Source organism: Triticum aestivum, chromosome 1D, assembly GCF_018294505.1.
Source record: "Triticum aestivum cultivar Chinese Spring chromosome 1D, IWGSC CS RefSeq v2.1, whole genome shotgun sequence".
In the NCBI taxonomy this organism is placed as follows: Eukaryota; Viridiplantae; Streptophyta; class Magnoliopsida; order Poales; family Poaceae; genus Triticum; species Triticum aestivum.
In genome coordinates this window covers 495,425,346-495,440,240 of record NC_057796.1, presented here as the reverse complement: position 1 = coordinate 495,440,240, position 14,895 = coordinate 495,425,346, and the positions used below count along the sequence as shown (strand labels likewise).

The following is a 14,895-nucleotide window of genomic DNA, read 5'->3' as shown; positions in this document are numbered from 1 at the left end:
TCTCTGGCTCTCGATTTGTCTCTTCTCTTTTGCCGCGCGCCTTCTCCCCCCGTACGGATAAGACTGGATCGCCGCGCGCGCGCGCCCCCTCCGCCGCGGCCGCCGCCGGCAATCCGCCTCGCGCGCAACCGCTCACAGGCCCCGCAGCGCCTCGTGCGCCGGCTCCGCGGATTTCGAATCCAATTTGAAACCGTCAGCCGCGCCCGATTTGTCCTCGTCCCGCGCGCGCATGTCCGTTACCTGCGCTCGCCCTCACCCGTCCCGTGTTGTTGTTTGCTGAGCAGGCATGCGGCGGAGCGATTGATTGATTGATTCGAGTGGATTCGAGTGGATGAGTGCCACCCCAGTATGGCCGCGCAGAGCTCCTCCCGCCTTCACCGCCTCCTCACATTGCTCGACAGTATCCTCCCCTTCCTTCCTTCCTACTTGCATAGTACAGTATTATTATTATTATTATTATTATTATTATTATTATTATTATTATTATTATTATTATTATTATTATTATTTCATTCCAAGGGACTTGCACTCTGCACTTGCACTATTATTGTTTTTTGGGTTCATTTACTCTATGCAACTGCCTCCTGTGTTGATTCACTTCTAGTTTGTTTGTTTGTTTGTTTGTTTGTTTGTTTGTGCCCATTCTCTCTCTGGACAAAACAAAACAAACCAAAACAAACACCAGTTGGAATGGAGTATAAAGTTTTCCTTGCTTAATAATAACCCTACTGTTTAGTACTTTAGTTTAGCCACCTAATAATGTAATGTAATGTGAGGTTCAGTGCCTCATCATCTGTTCTGCAAAGTTTCCTTCAACCTCACCTAGCTCAGTTGGAATAGAGTTTCAAGTTAGCCATGCTTAATAATAAATAACCATAGTGTTTACCAACCTATATATATAATAATGTACTGTTATGTGATGTTCACTGCCTCATCACCACCATCATCTCTTCTGCAAAGTTTCCTTTAACCTGACTTAGCCGGTTCGACGCAAGCGACAAGGTTCGCGGCCGCGCGCCAGATCGGAGAAATCGCAAGGACACATCCCCAGGAGCTAAATGCTCTGTTGAAAAAGGTACGTGCACGATGCCACAGACTTTAATGTTGTGAGATTTGCAAACCTGGAAGGAACCCTTCAACTGTTCGCCTAGTATGCTCCATGCTGTGCTGTTCAAGCCATAATGTATGAAGGAATGCATGACTTGTAGCTGCATCAGTTCATTCTTGTTCTTCTTTGATAACACATGAATTCATCCTACATTGTTTCCTCTGTTATATGTTACATCCTCGGTTATGTCTAAGTTGATCCGTCAAATAGCACTTCTGTTGGCTATATATATATATGACCTCACCCATGCATGCATGTTCGAATGTTGATTCGTGTTTTTATGGAGCAATCCAAGTACTCACATATGTTCAGTCAGATTAAATTATGGCTCATACTGTTATGATATCAACATGTTAGCATATATGCTATGCATAGTTTACTGGAGAGTGGCCAGCTTTCATTCTCTATGCATTATGCACGTAATGGTGGCTGAACGTTATGTTCTCATGTGCCAATTTTAGGTGTCTCAGTACCTTCGTAGTAAGAATTGGGACACGAGGGTTGCTGCAGCTCAGGCGATCGGTTCCATAGCAGAGAATGTCAAGCACACGTCAGTCAAAGATTTGTTTGCAGCCGTGGAAGCAGAAAAACATGCTTCTGGGTTATCTGATGAAACTGGTGATGTTGCGTCAGCATTGCCACGCCCTGATACTACTGCAACATCTGAGCTTGCTTTTGGAAGGTTTGATGCATTTGGTTTCCCAATGTTTTGTTTACTTCCCTCTTTCTGTCTTGTTCCCATCTCTTAAAATGAAGAGACTAATAATGCTGTTCTTTTTGTCACAGCTTTGATATAAACAGGGTACTGGAATTTGGGTCTCCTTTGTTGTCATCGGGTGGACAGGTGCATCTTTTGTGCCATTATTCTTGCTCCTCAATATTTGATAAACACAACTAAAATGTTTTGGATTTCTTTCGTAACACATCAATGAACTAAAGAGTTTGGTCTGACTACTTGAGTTCTCTCTGTTTTGATTGCTAGGAATTCGATGTTGCTAACGATAATGGCAAGAATCCATCAGACCGCTTAGCTCGCCAAAAGCAAAATCTTCGGCGGCGTTTAGGTATGTTATTTTTCTTACTATGTATATGGTAAAGCACAATCTGTTTCCAAGATTTAATTAATGTTTCATCTTATTGTTTTTCGGTGTTCACAAAATATAGATTGTTGTGAGATTATAGATTTAAAGATGGATAACTAGCCCTTTTGTCAGTTAATTGTAATATCAATTTTTGTAATGCATTTTCTTGTGTGCCATACATTAGAATTCTGCCGATCAGTTTGAATTTGTATATTGGTGATCACTAAATACTAAGTAGCTAATTTTCTGACCAATTATATTGCGCTGCTTACATCTATTATTGGATTTGCTGAGATTGCGAGCAGGGGTTAAAATATTATTAGTGTCAAAAAGGTATTATATCATTAGTTGCTCCTTCGTTCCCTTTTGCTTAATATATGTGACGCAAAGTGCTATCTGATCTCATATAGGATCTCGTGTGCTGTTTCCATAATGTCTACTTGCATATTTCCAGTGTTATTTTGGATTGGTTTCATACTTCTTTCTTATTCTAGTGCAGGTCTCGATGTGTGCGAGCAGTTTATGGATCTCAATGATGTTTTCAAAGATGAGGATCTTCTTGCCCAAAAGAATTATTGGGGTGCAAATGTCCAAAACAATGGATTTTATTCGTATAATAGTGGTCAGAATATTCAGCACTTGGTTGCCTCCATGGTTCCTAGGTATCCAAAACATTCTACTTTTCGACCTAAGCGGCTAAGTGCCAGGGAACGTAATATGCTGAAGCGTAAAGCAAAGAGCAATGCAAAGGATCATACAAAGTCTATACCGGAGGATGACGAGGTTGTGCTAAAAAGTTCTGCATCGTCCAACGGAGCTTCTTCTGACCAAGCTGGCACATATAATGTAAGGATCAATCATTCACATATTCTAAAATATATTTGACTTACTTTCATGAGATGGTTAACTTATATATTAGATACCTCATTTTTGAAATAATCTAAAGCATCAGCAAATTTATGCCTGCTAGTATTTTTATTTTTTCAATATTTCAAAGCATAAAATCAGTAACATTTTGTTTTGTATCAATTGCTTGATTGTAATATACCTACATATGTGGCATGGTGCAATTGGCTGATACACTTCACTTGCCTTGATGTTCTTGTGCTTAATGCATGGGCAAATTTGCTAGTTTGTTATTGCTGTTGCTTTGTCTGGCAATTAGACGTTACTTTTGCGGTAGCATTCCTAGGAGGATGGCTTTGTCTTCAATCCATGATGATTTGATAATTTCATTTCCCTAATTTCAGGATGCTTCTGACACAGTTGCAGATGAAGACAATGTGGAGTATAGTGACAGTGGGAGATGGCCTTTTCAACAGTTTGTTGATCAGCTTATTCTTGACATGTTTGACCCTAGTAAGTGCACGTCCCAACTCCAACATTTGTCTCTTTTTGTGTTGCTTATATCCTTTAACTGAGTTTTGTTTCCTTTTAGTTTGGGAAGTTCGCCATGGCACCATTATGGCTTTGAGGGAAATTTTGACGCATCAAGGTGCTTGTGCTGGAGTATATTTCCCTGATCTGAGCTCACCTTTTGCTGATCTGGATGATAAAACCGATTCTGACACCCTGAAAAAGCCTCATGGTATTGATCTTAATGAAGACATTGATGCGGAACATCTTGAACCGGTTTTGAAGAGGCATAAGAAAGAAGAGCTAAATCCTTCTGAGATTATGCTTGAACCAGTTGTGGAGAGACATATGGAAGAGGAGAAGCCAAATCCTTCTGAGCTTATGGACATTGACGCGGATAAGGATCTGGTCAATCCTGATGATTCCAAAGCCGAGGCAGGTTTGAGTAATGTGCTCACTGTATCGAGTGGTGAACCTAATTCTGCTCATGTAAAGGTCGAGCCAGAGTTGCAGCTTGATAATTCAACTGATCCGTCTAAAGTGGAAACATCATGTACATCACTCAACAGTGCACTCAACTCGGTATCAAATCCAAGTTCTGTTGTACATGCTCCTGACAATTCAAAATATGTGAAACTGATGAAATTGGCCAAGTACTCGTGTATGAAGAATTGGGAGTTTCTTCAAGATTGTGCAATTCGTTTCCTTTGTGCACTCTCACTGGACCGGTATGCATTTCTAGATTTCAGGATGGACATGCTTATATATCCTTTTCTTGGTTGCCTTACTTCTGCACACCTTTTTCTGCTCGCAGCTTTGGTGATTATGTATCTGATCAAGTGGTTGCCCCTGTCCGTGAAACTTGCGCTCAAGCTCTTGGTGCTGTTCTGAAGTACATGCATCCTTCTTTAGTGTGCCATACACTAAATATCTTGCTGCAAATGCAGGTATGTGTTGTAGTTATCTGTCTCATGATCATCCATTTCTAAAACAAAACATTCACTTTTGTCATCACTGTCATCTCTTTTATTTGTTTTTTCAGCGCAGGCAAGAGTGGGAAGTTCGTCATGGGAGCCTCCTTGGAATTAAATACCTGGTTGCGGTTCGCAAGGTGATTGCTAATCGAGCAACTGATCACCTATATAAGATTTTATTTCCATGTTGCGCTGTTATGTGATTGACTACACCTTGGGCTTTGTACAACTCATGTCAATCTAGATGCTCCAGTGTGCACTGTTAATGGCTTGTTCATCCTTGTTGATGTATGAATTGATACCCAATCTGTATACAAAATTGATAATACCGTTTTCTGCCTCGCCAGGAAATGCTTAAAGATCTGTTTGAGTATGTCCTTCATGCTTGTAAAGCTGGTCTGGAAGATCCGGATGATGATGTCCGTGCTGTAGCTGCAGAGGCCCTGATCCCGGCTGCTGCTTCTTTAGTTAGACTAAATGATCAATTGCTGAATTCAGTTGTGATGTTGTTATGGGATATATTGCTTGACCTTGATGACCTAAGCCCATCTACAAGCAGGTATCACTCAATCTCGTGTCGTGTGGCAAACATACATTAGCGTAAAGTTGAGCATAAGCCAAAGATTATTTGACCAATTTACGGCTGTTCTTTCATCTTCTGAAACTAAACTGTTAACATTTCTTTTCTATTTCAGTGTAATGAATTTGTTAGCTGAGATATATTCGCAACCAGAGATGGTTCCAAAGATGCTTGGCACGGCAGCCTTAAGCGAGAGAGAATTTGATCTAAACAAAGCTACTCAGATGGCTGAGCAAGAAGACAAGTTGGCATACAGCGAGAACCCTTATGTTTTAGCCACACTGACACCCCGTTTGTGGCCTTTTATGAGACACAGTATTACATCAGTCCGGCGTTCTGCTATACGAACATTGGTAAGAATTACTTGGAATTTAGGATCCACTTTGGTTTACTGTGCTGATGTATCAGGCATTCACTGGATATTTTGAATTGAGTTATTAGAAAGAAGTCAAAGAACCATCATTGTTCAGTGAGAAATTTCTACAACCATGTGGTGCAGCAGTCTGAGCCATCTGGCTACTTTTGCAACTTTGTTTACTAAAGAAATCACCAGAGTTTTGGAATGGATTTATATAAATTAGCAGTCATTACCATTCAATCACATGTCTCTACAGCCGGTGTAGTTCAGCAGCTTTGAATCATCTGGCTAATCCCCTTTTCAGCTTTATTTACTAAAGAAACAACCTGCCATGAGATACTTTTGCCAGTCGCAAGAACTGAATAATGCAATTTTGTTGCCTTCAGTGCAAGTCCACGCCTTACATTTGCATCAGTTTTGAGCCATCAGGCTAATGTTTTAGGCAACTTTCTTTAGTAAAATACTACTTTGAGTTGTTTTTTTTCAGCCTCAAGTATGGAATAATGCAATTTCATCGCCATTATGTATACTGAATTTTGCGAGTCCAGTTGTATCATTATGCTTTCCTAGTTAACTGTGAAGTTTTGACTGTTTGTAGGAGAGGCTTCTTGAGGTTTGCAACACCAGGAGTTCAGCTGGAGACGCCTCATCTAATTTCTGGCCTACATCCATATTAGGTGATTCACTGCAGGTTGCCTTCCAGAATATACTTTTGGAGTCGAATGACGAGATTCTTCAATCTTCTGAAAGGGCTTGGAAACTTCTACTTCAGGTTGATGTTCTGGACTTCTGGGCATTTTGTAAAGAGACTTCACTACAAATCTGACGTCAGATTTTTGACCATGGCAAATCGAACCTTTTTTATGGCAATTTGTGTTTACTGAGGATGACGAGTTTAGTTGGCAAGCATGGCAAATCCGCCTCTGTTCTTTTTCTTGTGAGGAAATTGCCATGCTCATAAACTAAAACTGCCATCCTCGTCCCAACTAAAGTTGCCATAAAAAACGTTCAATTTGCCATGTTTAAAAATCTGGCGTCAGAGTTTTAGCATTACCGTTTGTAAATACCCAGAAACTTTAGTAATCTTGTCTATCATAGGATGGTATTAACAAACAAAACCATCTTGGATATTGCAGTGCCCTGAGAAAGACCTTGAGTGTGCTGCAATATCATATTTTAGTAATTGGGTGCAACTTGCTACGACTCCGTATGGCTCAACATTGGATTCTACAAAAATGTTTATGCCAGTTGCCCTTCCCCGAGGAAGCCGTTCAAGAGCTGCAAAGATAAGATCTGCAAAGCTAGAACATGAAAGTTCAAGAATGATATCTTTTGGTTCTACAGGAGAAAATACTTCACACGAGAAGCAATTCGATCTTTCTTCAAATGTTCCAAAGATAATCGTGGGGGCCGATTCTGACAAATCTGTTACCCATACACGAGTGCTAACAGCAATGGCCCTTGGGCTTTTCGCCTCAAAGTTGCCAGTTGGCTCGTGGCAAGTTGTTCTTACTCCACTTGCTAATGATGTCATGTCTCTCTCAGGAGTCCAGAGACAGGTTAGAAATGGCCGCATTATATTAGTGTGTTAATATCTTCACTCCAGAACTATTTGCATTGTACTGATCTGTTTTGTTGATCCAGGTGGCTTCTATGGTTATTGTTTCTTGGTTTAAAGATCTCAGAGGAAGAGATCTCGCTGCAGTGGGCACATTGCTAGCTTTCTTCTCCTCTGTGAAAGAGTATCTTTTGGACTTGCTGTCTTGCTCTGATCCGGCATTTCCAACAAAAGGCTCTGTGCTTCCCTATTCTGAACTTGCAAGAACATACACAAAGATGCGCAATGAAGCCACTAATTTATTCCGCACAGTAGAGTCTTGTGCTGTTTTCAAAGATTATGCCAGCAGCTTAAATTTTAACGCTGACATGCTGAGCGTTGATGATGCTATTAATTTTGCTTCAAAGCTGTCGTTACCCACTGAGTTTGATCTCCCTTCGGACAGTGAGAAAATTGTCCTGAATAACATAGAGTCAGCTAAACAAGGCCTGTTGTCCACATCAGGCTACTTGAAGTGTGTTCAGGTATGTGTCTTCTCCAATTATTGTCTGTTTATATTTGTGTTAAAATGTTGAAGGTCTGTGTTACATTATTCTTGGTCGGTCCATGGTTGCATCTTCACATAAGTTAACTCATTTGATATTGTTATGCAGAACAATTTGCACGTCACTGTCTCTTCTTTAGTGGCTTCTGCTGTTGTCTGGATGTCGGGGTTACCAAGCAAGTTGAATCCAGTCATTTTACCTTTAATGGCTGCAATAAAAAGAGAACAGGTAAAACATGTAGCCTTGTGCTTACTTTAGCAATTCTACTTTGTCAATTTAGCATATGAATTTAGATGTTTCCATGTCATGCAGGAGGAACTACTTCAAGACAAAGCTGCAGATGCACTTGCGGAGCTCATTTTTGGTTGTGTTGGTCGGAAGCCAGGCCCCAATGACAAGCTTACAAAGAACCTCTGCACCTTAGCATGCACTGATATCAGCGAGACACCTCAAGCTGCTGTTATCAATTCAATACAGGTTATCGAGGACCAAAATTTGTTGTCAATCGGGAAGCGTTTTAGCAACCACAAATCCAGGGGTCATGTGAATTCTGATGGTGAAGAAAGAACAAAAACGGAAGGTTATATAAGTCGTCGTGGATCAGAGTTGGCTTTAAAGCATCTCTGTGAGAAATTTGGATCATCATTATTCGAAAAACTTCCCAAGTTGTGGGATTGCCTTACCGAGTTTCTTGAACCTATTAAGATCGAAGATGACATTCAGAAAGATGATCCAAGTATCACACAACTAGGCAGGTCTTGTGAGGATAAGGACCCACAGTCCCTCATAAATAACATCCAGGTTTGTTCCATCAGGACTTAGTGTGGATTCAGTGTTATGTGGCTGTGACAGTTATATTCTCTAGGCTTAGATCGTCATGTCAAATCATTTAGTCTAGACTTATTTGGCTGCATTTCAGTCACATGTCCATGCTTCTAATGGTGTGCCTGATTGTTGCAGGTTGTTCGTTCAATTACACCTCACCTGCCTGAGCCCTTGAGGCCTCAGCTGTTAAGGCTCCTTCCCTGTATTCTTGGGTGCGCGCGTCATTCTCATGTGGCTGTTAGGTTAGCTGCTGCCAGGTGTATCACGTCAATGGCGAAGTCACTGACCGGTAATGTGATGGTAGTTGTCATAGAAAATGCCATTCCAATGTTGTCGGATTCATCTTCTGTGTGTGCAAGACAAGGAGCTGGGATGCTTTTGAGCCTTCTTGTTCAGGGTTTGGCTGTGGAGTTGGTTCCTTATGCTCCTTTCCTTGTTGTACCTCTTCTGAGGTGCATGAGCGACCCTGATGGATCTGTTAGGCAGTCTGTCACTCACAGTTTCGCTGCTTTGGTCCCTTTACTGCCATTAGCGAAGGGAGTTCCGCTACCAAGTGGACTAAGTGAGCGCTTATATAGCAGCACAGAAGATGCGCAGTTTCTGGAACAACTCCTTGACAACTCTCAAATCGATGATCACAAGCTCAACATTCATCTCAGTGTTGAGTTGCGCAGGTCTGTAACTATCATTAAAGTTCCTTAGTCAGAATTTGGCTTCATGATGGCATTCTACTTTATTGAAATTGTTTATTTTGCATGCATAAAAATGAACTTGTCATGTAAGTTGAGTCTAGCTTGCTTCATATGTTGAAAAATGTTCTGCTGTATATTGCCTCTCTGCAGGTTTATGTTTGTTCTGATGTTTTTTTAAAATAAAATCTTGTTTGTCAGGTACCAGCAAGAAGGAATCAACTGGTTAGCATTCCTTAGACGGTTTAAGTTACATGGAATTTTATGTGATGACATGGGGCTTGGCAAGACACTCCAGGCGTCTGCTATCGTAGCAAGTGATATTGCCGAGTCCCGTGCACGGAATGATGACAAAGATCCAAAATCTTTGATTATCTGTCCTTCTACATTAGTAGCACACTGGGAATACGAAGTGGAGAAATACATAGACAGCTCTATCATGAAACCTCTTCAGTACATTGGCTCGTCACAAGACAGGATGACGCTCCGTGCTCAATTCGATAAATTCAATGTCATCATAACATCGTATGATATTATACGCAAGGATATCGATTTTCTCGAGAGTGTCATTTGGAACTATTGTGTTCTGGATGAAGGGCACATAATAAAGAACTCAAGATCTAAAATAACGTCTGCTGTGAAGCAGTTGAAAGCACAGCACCGTCTTATCTTGAGTGGAACTCCTATTCAGGTATACCTTATGCTGCTCTCTATTTGTGTTCACATATTCATTTATGTCTGTGTCCTTTGTGGATAGTAAATTAGCTGCCATTGATTTAATTATTTCTATAAGTTGACACATTCTCTTGAACCGCAGAACAATGTATTGGAATTGTGGTCGCTATTTGACTTCCTTATGCCAGGGTTTCTTGGAACAGAAAAACAGGTAAGTTGTGTGCTATGAATCTGTACTTCCTTATGGAACCGATTGGTAGTAACTTTTAGTCTGCTCTAGCCTCCTACTCCCTACATCCCAACACAGAGTTACTATCAATGACTAGAATTTGGCCTAGCATATCTAAAAGTAACTATCATGGTGTGTTCCATCAGAGTCACAGGCGTAATATTATCAGTTAAGACTAGAATTTGAACAACAATGACTTCATTAATATTTGCTTGTTAGTTGAAGAATGGTCATCTGGCCTTCGTGGTATGTGTATATTTTTATTCTAGAGTCTATAGACACCACAACAACTAAAACTATGAGCCATTACACTTTCTTACATATGATGTTTAGTATGTGCTAGGCTGCATCATAAATTTATTTATTTCAACTAGTCTTTGAATGATAAACCTCGAAGTGGAATACATACAAACCAAAGAAAGTAGACACACCTTTTCTTATTTAGACCTCAACCAGCTGAAAATAAGTTCTTCCCTAAAGATGCAATCCATACTACTCTCGTCAAAAGCACATATTCCATCATGGCAGGCTGGCAGCTATCTTGGTATGCTGAAATCTGACCAAACATTGCTTTGCACAGTTCCAATCTACATATGGGAAACCACTGATAGCAGCTAAAGATTCCAAATGTTCAGCAAAGGATGCTGAAGCAGGCATTCTTGCAATGGAGGCACTTCACAAACAGGTTTTTATCTTGTGTCTTACATATTTAGAAATAACACTAATATTGTTGCCTTGCTGATAAATAAATTAACCTTGCTATACACAGGTCATGCCATTTCTACTCAGAAGAACCAAGGATGAAGTCTTATCGGATCTTCCAGAGAAGATTATCCAGGACAGACATTGCAATCTCAGCCATTTACAGCTGAAACTTTATGACAAGTTCTCCAGCTCCAACGTGAAAGAAGAGATTTCAACTATAGTAAAAGCAGATGAATCAGAGCCATCCACCTCTCAACCAAAGGCAACTCGCCATGTGTTCCAGGTGGCTACAGTTTGCCAACTCTTTCTTGTTTCTTCATTCTGTAGTACCCTGTTTTAGTACTACCCTCTAAATGGATCGATATTCTTTTGTAATAACGCAGGCACTACAATACCTGTTGAAGCTCTGCAGCCATCCTTTACTTGTAATTGGGGAAAGCCCACCTGACTATATTGTGGAGCATCTAAAGGAAATAGGTATGGGAACTGGTGATGAACTGCATGAGCTGCACCACTCTCCTAAGCTTGTTGCTCTTCAAGAGATATTGCAAGAGTGTGGTATAGGATCAGAAATATCTAGTCCTGATGCTTCTGCAGCTGTTGGGCAACACAGAGTTTTGATTTTTGCTCAACATAAGGTACTGAGTCTGTTTCTCTGTGATGTCTCTCTTGTTTCTCTCTTCTGATTTCATCCTTATTCTGTTCTCAACTTTTTCTGTAGGCTTTCCTTGACATTATTGAGAAGGACCTGTTTCAGTCCCATATGAGAAGGTGAGTTTTATGTCATTTTCCTACCTGTATTGGTTGCATCTAGATATGCATTATTTTATATTCAGCAAATACCATTTGGTGCTGTATTCTCACATTAGTAGCAGATGCAAATTATCTGGAAGAACGTTGCTGTATGTAGTACCATTATGTGCCTCACCTTCTGTTTTACTGTTTAAGGAGTCCTGTGTGCTTAAATATTTCAGAATTGCTGCTGCTGAACTGTCTAATGTGTAAATTTGAGTTGGGATACCACTGATTAAATTGACCAAAAACTAATTTAGGCTGCTAGTTTTATTGTAATTTTGCTGCCATTTCATATTCCTGCAGCATTTAAAGTCATCAAGAGTTAATGTGCATTATTATATCATCATATCGCCTTTCTAGGCAAGCCATCTGATCAGGGAGATTTTGATAATGTTGCAGCGTCACCTATTTGCGGCTTGATGGCTCTGTTCAAACGGACAAGAGATTTGAAATTGTCAAAACGTTCAATTCGGACCCAACCATCGATGTGCTTCTACTAACGACTCATGGTAGGTTCAAGGAATTCCTTGTGAAGTGGGGGTTTTACTCCTTGGTACGCTAGAAAGGCTTTGCTTAAATGATTCTTGTTTGTTGCAGTTGGTGGTCTGGGCTTGAATTTGACGTCTGCTGACACTTTGGTCTTCATGGAACATGATTGGAACCCAATGAAGGATCTTCAGGTTCGTCTTTGCATCTGAACAGAGGGACAACGTATTTCCCCCCGCATTAATTAGAATCCATATGCAGTTTTTCTGACTATCAATGACTTCAGATTATCACTTTGTCCTCTGATGAATGTAATTCTGCTGTGACAGGCGATGGACAGAGCACATCGTCTGGGCCAAAGGAAAGTTGTGAATGTGCACCGTCTCATCATGCGCGGCACCCTGGAGGAGAAAGTGATGAGTCTCCAGCGGTTCAAGGTGTCGGTCGCCAACGCGGTCATAAACTCTGAGAACGCTAGCCTGAAGACCATGAACACTGACCAGCTACTCGATTTGTTCACTTCGACCCCTGCTTCCAGAAAGGTAAGATAGTTGGGACAAACTAGTTCCCCTGTGGTATGAACTCATTCCTAATCCTATCTCCAATGTGCAGGCGTCGGTTCTCCCAAGCAGTTCGAGCGCCACGGAAGAAGAGAGCAACAAGGGGAAACCGGGTCGCAAGGGCCTCAAGTCAATCCTGAGTGGGCTGGACGAGCTGTGGGACCAGTCGCAGTACGCGGACGAGTATGATATGAACCAGTTCTTGGCGAAGCTCAACGGGTGAAGCTCACCTTATGATGGCCGCTCGCTTGCTCGTGTACAGTGTAGAGTAAATTGGAACTGAATTGGTCTGTCTAGTAGGCTCACATATTTTTTGTTTTTCGCCAGCCTTGGAGATCTTTCTTGTTTTAGTTTTCATACCTAGAGAAAAAAAAAGAGAAGATCGCAAGATCTCGGACAAGATGGCTAACAAGCAACCAGTTATAGGTGATTGAGATGGAGATATCTCAATTCTTTTGCCGCTTTTGGTAGGAGGGCTAGATGGATGGGCCACAAGAGCCCGTGAAGTTTTGGGGAGTTTTGTGTACACTCAACTTATTTTATGATCCAAGAGTGTAGCTCCTTTGAAATTCAGAATCCAATTGTCATTTTTCACTGCTGAAATTGCGGAGTGAAGCAGTCCCAAAATACAGACATAATCCAATCGTCAAAACTCTACTGTTGCAGTACTATGGAAGTAAGCTGTATCACAGTTTTGATTAATTTAAAATCCATCTGTAACGACCAAACCTTGAAGGATTTGAGTCTCAGTAATATGCTGGTCATCCAACGTCCTGTTGTGAAAGTGTTTAAACAGCAACATTATATCATCCTTGACAATTTCCCAACATGCCTGATAGAACTTGACACAGGACCGGGAGCTCTGTTAGGTTCCATAGCGAACAAAGCTTCCTTCACTTCTAATTCAGTAAACTCTCTACACAGATCAGTATTATCATCTTCATTCAATCTCTTGTCATCTGCCCAAGTCTCGGGATCAAGGTGAAACTGGTTACCAGGGGCTAGGCCAAAGAGCTCCTTATGATATTTAGTGGCGTGGGCAATCAGATCATCAGTGCCCTCCACCTCGGAGTCCCCCACCCTAAGCGAATGAATAGTGTTCTTTCTCTTACGACCATTAGCTATTTTGTGAAAATCGCCTTTAAGCAGCCATCTCTCATGGGACTGCTGCAACCAAAAGATCTCCTCATTGACAAACAGCTCATGTAGCTCAACACAAATATCAACTTTTCTGTTATAAAGTTCTGGAGAACTCCTCCAACATGGATAGTTCCATCCTAGGCTCCTCTTTCCTTTTTTTTGTCATGACCGTATTTATTGGACCCCCAACCCTTGAAGTAAGTTTTAATCCTTCTTAACTTGATGTTGAGAATATCTATAGGGTCTGAAGAATTGACTTTCCTAGACCAGATATCCTCAACAATCATCATGAAAATTTCATCTTTAATCCATGTCAGGTCGAAACGGAACTCTCTAGGTTTAGGGGCCTCACGTCCCTCTTCTCCCGAGGAGAGTAACAACGTATTATGATCCGATATTTCACGCACAAGTTTTATAACAGAAACCAGGCCCATCCTAATGTTCCCCCTGGTTTCTACCCACTATATAACCGTGTCCTTCCCCTGGACAGATTGTCTGTTTGTCTTCCCACCCCGACGACTGCCCAAGGATCTCACCGGGGACATCTCTGTAGAGCTGTCTAGCAACCTCGTCGCCACATTCCTATGCACATCAAACAACACAAATTTTTAAAATTGGTCATGTTTTAATTATTTTTCACTTTTTCAAAAAATGTTCATGTTTTAAAAAAATGTTTGAAATTTCTTCAAAATATTTAAAAAATTAGAAATTGGTAGGAATTTCAACTTTTTGTTCACGTTTAAAAAAATGTTTGACATTTCGAAATTTATCACAGTGTTCACTTTTTTTTTAAATTGTTTGGAATTTCAACTTTTTTCTTCAAGTATTTTTTTTAAAAATTCACGTTTCAAAAAAATTATTTCAAATTTTACCCTAGTTCTCAATAAATGTTGGGATTTTTTGGTTTGGAATTTCAATTTTTATTTCATGGTTTCAAAAAATGTTCAGCATTTTCCAAAAAAGTAACATTCAATCGTTTCCAAAATTTGGTTTGCAAATTCTTCAATAGAGCTACAGTATTTTCACAAACTGCAAGGTACAATAATCACGGAGTAGCTACAGTATCATGAACTAAACATTATCGCTACAGATCATGGGGGCGTCTAGGGTTCTTGTATTAGGTATTTGGTAGATAATCCCATTTGGGGTTACAACTTACAAGCTCAGCTTTATACCACAGCGAGTGACGCCGATCAACAGAAAGAAAGGAGTAACGGCAAGAAAATGACA

The 14,895-nt window shown here is 40.7% G+C and overlaps 1 protein-coding gene across 2 annotated transcripts in view; it reads left to right on the top strand.

The window, feature by feature from the left end:
- The window catches only part of LOC123183411 (TATA-binding protein-associated factor BTAF1), a 13,709-nt gene extending 590 nt beyond the window's left edge, over positions 1-13,119 (top strand). Inside the window, exons 2-29 of one of the 2 annotated variants that reach the window (XM_044596225.1) lie at positions 285-400; positions 981-1,075; positions 1,570-1,790; positions 1,895-1,952; positions 2,091-2,172; positions 2,690-3,036; positions 3,441-3,549; positions 3,629-4,274; positions 4,361-4,493; positions 4,589-4,657; positions 4,868-5,079; positions 5,216-5,453; positions 6,057-6,230; positions 6,595-7,017; positions 7,103-7,540; positions 7,670-7,789; positions 7,874-8,362; positions 8,522-9,060; positions 9,277-9,766; positions 9,893-9,961; positions 10,560-10,664; positions 10,749-10,967; positions 11,068-11,322; positions 11,406-11,455; positions 11,879-11,988; positions 12,077-12,159; positions 12,295-12,507; positions 12,578-13,119. In XM_044596225.1, coding sequence (XP_044452160.1) covers positions 349-400; positions 981-1,075; positions 1,570-1,790; positions 1,895-1,952; positions 2,091-2,172; positions 2,690-3,036; positions 3,441-3,549; positions 3,629-4,274; positions 4,361-4,493; positions 4,589-4,657; positions 4,868-5,079; positions 5,216-5,453; positions 6,057-6,230; positions 6,595-7,017; positions 7,103-7,540; positions 7,670-7,789; positions 7,874-8,362; positions 8,522-9,060; positions 9,277-9,766; positions 9,893-9,961; positions 10,560-10,664; positions 10,749-10,967; positions 11,068-11,322; positions 11,406-11,455; positions 11,879-11,988; positions 12,077-12,159; positions 12,295-12,507; positions 12,578-12,748 — 6,210 coding nt within the window. In that variant the 5' untranslated portion in view covers positions 285-348 and the 3' untranslated portion in view covers positions 12,749-13,119. Of the gene's footprint in view, positions 1-284; positions 401-980; positions 1,076-1,569; positions 1,791-1,894; positions 1,953-2,090; positions 2,173-2,689; positions 3,037-3,440; positions 3,550-3,628; positions 4,275-4,360; positions 4,494-4,588; positions 4,658-4,867; positions 5,080-5,215; positions 5,454-6,056; positions 6,231-6,594; positions 7,018-7,102; positions 7,541-7,669; positions 7,790-7,873; positions 8,363-8,521; positions 9,061-9,276; positions 9,767-9,892; positions 9,962-10,559; positions 10,665-10,748; positions 10,968-11,067; positions 11,323-11,405; positions 11,456-11,878; positions 11,989-12,076; positions 12,160-12,294; positions 12,508-12,577 lie in introns of those variants that run through there. The other variant, XM_044596226.1, reaches the window with a different exon arrangement.
- The last annotated feature ends 1,776 nt before the right edge of the window (positions 13,120-14,895 follow it).